The 4,568-nt window shown below is 38.6% G+C and overlaps 1 protein-coding gene across 1 annotated transcript in view; it reads right to left on the bottom strand.

Annotated features, from left to right (window-relative positions):
• Positions 1-3,959: 3,959 nt before the first annotated feature.
• LOC122071722 (aquaporin NIP6-1) overlaps positions 3,960-4,568 on the bottom strand; it is a 27,256-nt gene continuing 26,647 nt past the window's right edge. The window contains exon 5 of the mRNA XM_042636110.1: positions 3,960-4,510. Within this exon, the coding sequence (XP_042492044.1) occupies positions 4,312-4,510 (199 nt within the window). The 3' untranslated portion in view covers positions 3,960-4,311. The remainder of the gene's footprint in view (positions 4,511-4,568) is intronic.

Consider the following 4,568-nt stretch of genomic DNA (forward strand, 5'->3'; position numbering starts at 1 on the left):
GGATAATCTGGACTTGTGCCGAAAATTCAAATTCTTTCCGAAAGAGAGAAGATATGTCTCCTCATTACCTGTAATTCATCATTGATGAGGGGGGACAAAATTTAGTGTCTACAGATTGCTTCCAATAGTATCCAAGACGATTAGGATTTCTCCCTCCTTCTCAACGCCCTGATTGACTAGAGAACCAATAGGATTAGAAAGAGGGTCGTGAGTTTCCTCATTAGGCGCCCTTTCAGTTATAGAGTTCAAAATGTATCCCTCCTTCCCAACGCCCTGATTGGCTAGTGAAGCAACTCTTTTGGAAAGAGAATCGTGAGGAATTACTGCCACATTAGGCGCTCTTCCAAAGTGTGAGGTAACTCGGACCGAGTCCACTCTATCTTCCACATTTACTGCTCTAGGCACAGAAGCTGACCTGTCCATGGTAGCCCCTTTTTCATCCTCAAGCTTCTTGGTTCTGTATTCTCCCACCTATGACCTAACTTCTTACAAAAGCCACATTGACTAATATCATCTTCATACTGGACCCACTACCTGAATCCAAAGACTCTCGTTGTGCTGGGTTCGAGACATTCGACTTGAACCTCCTCTATGAGAGATGCAATTTCAATAATGTCCATTTCAACTAGAACTCTGGCATAGTGACCCATCAAGCCCTGTTTAGTGTGGTGATCCAAAGCAATGGGTCTCCCTATAGCTTTTGCAATGGACAAGAGCACATTCTCGTGCCAATACTCTAAGGGGAGATTGAGGAAATGGATCCCGATTAGTTTAGACCAGGTCTGCTTTACGTGAATGTTGAAATCAGATTTTCAGTGTTGGAAACGAATGAGTTGCGAGCCTATTTTCATAGGGCTTCTTCTTCATACGACTACCTTATCCCCTTCACATTGAAATTGGAAGATGACGTACCCCTTCCCAAGGGGTGTATAGTAACACTCTGACTTAGGTTCCATTTTTCTGTAGCCTCTTGTAGCAGAGCATCCAAGGAAATAGATCTAAAATCAACCCTTTCGATAAGGGCAAAACGAAAGGTCTGCCTCTTGGATTCATAGTCCTGTTGAGGGATTATAATCCTCCTAATCTCCCCAGCTTGAATCGATTCTGGAAGAGAATCGATAGCAGGCCATGAAGCATTCCCTACCACCTTAGCATATGAACGTTTGGACCTCTATGCATCAGAGCATTCTCCACCCACAGCCATGGCTACCTGGGGCGTAAGACCTCTGTCTAGATCTTTGCAAGCCCCACCATTATCATCTGCTTCATCTCCATTCCTCCTAGTCTCAGGAAGAACTCTCGCAGCCACCATCGTCGTCCCAACCTTTTCAGCTATGAAAATGTTGTTCCAATTCAGTGCCACTTTCATTAATATTGATTTTATCAAACATATTTGAAATGCTTTATAGGTCCAATCATAGTTACAGATTCTCTAGACATGTAATTTCCATAGATTGGGGTAAATAAGTAATTAAATAAATGTCATATAGTCTATTTTGTGATATTGAAAAGCGGAGGGACTAGTTTGTAATAACTACTTCTTTGAAAGTTATATGTTACAATTATCTAGTTATGTATGTTTTAGTAACTATTTAATTGAGAATGGAATATTTTCAAAAACACACTCATTCTAGGTAGATCCCCATAGGGACCCCACATCTTCCATGCTTATTTGCTAGTTAAGGATATTTTTTTGGGTGAATTGAAAATATATTTTTCTAAAGGAATTAAAAATATATTAAAACAAAAGAAAAAGAATAAAAACATTAGAAACAAAGGCAATCCAATGGTGGAGGCCCTAACACAGGCCACTAGAAACAATAATACCAAAGAGAGATACATAAAAAAAATAGGGGAGGGACAAGACAAACACCAAAGTAAGGGATGCAAGAAAATAAGGGGGAGGGAAGAAACAACAGATATAGATGATACATAAATACTAGGGGGTGGAAGCAATAAGAGGCTAGATGCCTGTTTCTGCTTGAGTCAGGGCACACTACACAATTGTGAAGAATTTTATTTCTAATCTCAAAAGTGATAGTATCCCAGATTTGCTCAATAGTATATGAAGTGGTAGCTCAATAGTATATGAAGTGGTAGTCAAGCTTCTTTTACTTCTTTCCTACCATATATGATGGATCACTGCATTGAAAACCAGCTTACTACGAATATCACAAGAGAATTTTCCATTGAAAGTTTTCAAGACCCACCTTCATTATCTATCAAAATGAAGGATAGCTCTAGGAAAAAGGCTAATACTTTATGAGGATACCTTTCCAGACTGATTTGGAGAAGAGACAAGAGAAGAATTAATTAAATGGTCAATACTTTCAAAGGAATTCCAACAAAGGCAATAGTTAAGGATCATGATATTTCTTTAGGAAAGAAACTCTAGTGTCAAAAGAGTATGTGAAAGCTCTCCAAATAGTAAAGCAATGGCTTGGAATGGAAGATCCAAACCAAACCAATCTAAATCAGGGAATAGAGGGAGCCCTAGATCTGATCAAATTCCAAGTAGAAGTGAGAGAGAATTTCTTGGAAAAGTGTTCCATCTAATGGTAACGTCCCTTCTACCTCTAGACCTCAGACTGACACACAGAAGCTTATCCCAGACCTCAATGAGAGAAACATAATTTCTAGGGCTCGAAAGCCACTGACCATCTCTAAGGATGGAAGACACCTTAGCCAATCATACCTGATTCTATCACCATACTAAAGAATTGGAACACTATCAGGATGCCAATTATCAAGCTAAAACAATGTGCTAGAACCATTACCAATAGAAGATTGGATAGAATTAGAAACAAGATGCCAGTATTTAAAAATCTTTTTCCATACCTTAAAGGCATCTAATGGGATTGATATAGTCCAAATGGAGTCTGACTTTAGGTATCTAGGGTAAACTGAGTCAACCCAGATGCTTTTCTTTCTAGAAATAATATTCTATATAAGCTTAACAATACCAACAATGTTAGATTCCTTAACCTTAAGAAGACCCTAAGCCTCCCTCCTTCGAGAGACAGACTTTAGCCCAAATTAGAGGGTGAGGAAATTTGGGATTATCACCACCCTTTCAAAGAAAAGAGGACATAAAATACTCAATCTTTGAAGAAATAGAGACGACCAAAAACTCAAACCAGTAAATATAGGAAGAAGTAACATTTTGTGTGTGTGTGTGTGTGTGTGTGTGTGTGTGAGAGAGAGAGAGAGAGAGAGAGAGAGAGAGGAGGGTTTTGAGAAAATCCATACTTGGGAGTGTGTTTGAGTAATCAATCCACAATAAGAACGTGAGACAATTCCTTGATACAAAAAAGCTTGAAGAAGAGCTAGCTAAGAGTCCAAGGAAAGTTTGCATTTGTGAACATGAAACTAACTAAACGTCCACTTTGTTTTAGTTTTGTGATTGAAATACATCGCATGCCCGGGATTTTTTCCCTACAATTACATGCTTAGGCTGGCCCATATTCATGGCTAATTCCTCCCACTGCACAACCCGACCCCTAAAAAAAAATAATAATAATAATAGTAATAATATAAACACTAACAATGCCGGGAAAGACAACTGTTCAAAGAAAGAAAACAAAACAAAATACGGAAATCATATTTCAATTTATTAGTCACATGGAATGGTACATGTACATGGTATACTGATCTTTATCTTTAACTGAAACATAGAATTAAATAACTGAGAAACCATGTTTAAATTAATAGTAACTCCAAACTTCTTAATATTTTCATAGGTAAAGGTTGGATATGCTGCCAATGTACAGTAAACTAACACGCACTGTGTTTATCTCTTTCTTTCCTTTTTTAAAATGACCCACCTACTCCTCCTGTATGATACTTCATCTGACGCCCCTCATTAGTGTTGTCTACTGATTTATCATATACTGACAACATATCTATCCTTCTCTCTTTCTCCACAAGTAAAAAGAAAAATCGTAGGAAAAAAAAAACCATTACATTACCATTACCATTTCTTTATTCAATCATTCCCAACATGTGGCCTACTGGACAATTACATATGATAGCTAAACCCTTACAACCAAAAAAAAAAATTCTCACTAGAGGACACAGTACTTACACATCTCCAAGGACCCATGACAAGAGTCAACTCTTAAGCTTCTTTCCCATCATTTTCTAATTTCCGTTTCTTGGGACAATGTCCAATTATTTATATAAATAGCAAGCGGACATGAATCTTTGGGCCATCTCCCATTGATCCTCTGATCATATTGATAAGCTCATCATCTCGGGATTCTGTGCATGTATTTATCCTAGAAGCTGAATTACTTTATTCTGCTGGAGTTATCACCTTCTGAAGCTCCGTACAGTCGTCGGCTTCTCTCCATCGTTTTCTTCCGGCAGTTTAACTACTGAGTAAACTCCAGCCCCACTGAGTGCACCAAGGATAGGAGCAGTGAGGTAGACCCAAATGGCTTCATAGTTGTTAGCAGCTATGGCTGGCCCAAGAGTTCTCACAGGGTTCATGGATGCTCCAGTGCTCTCCCTGTACAATTATTGACAATACAGAGGGGGAGTCAATGAGCTGGAAACAAAAAAGAGGG

This window comes from Macadamia integrifolia, unplaced genomic scaffold, assembly GCF_013358625.1.
Source record: "Macadamia integrifolia cultivar HAES 741 unplaced genomic scaffold, SCU_Mint_v3 scaffold_62A, whole genome shotgun sequence".
NCBI lineage: Eukaryota > Viridiplantae > Streptophyta > Magnoliopsida > Proteales > Proteaceae > Macadamia > Macadamia integrifolia.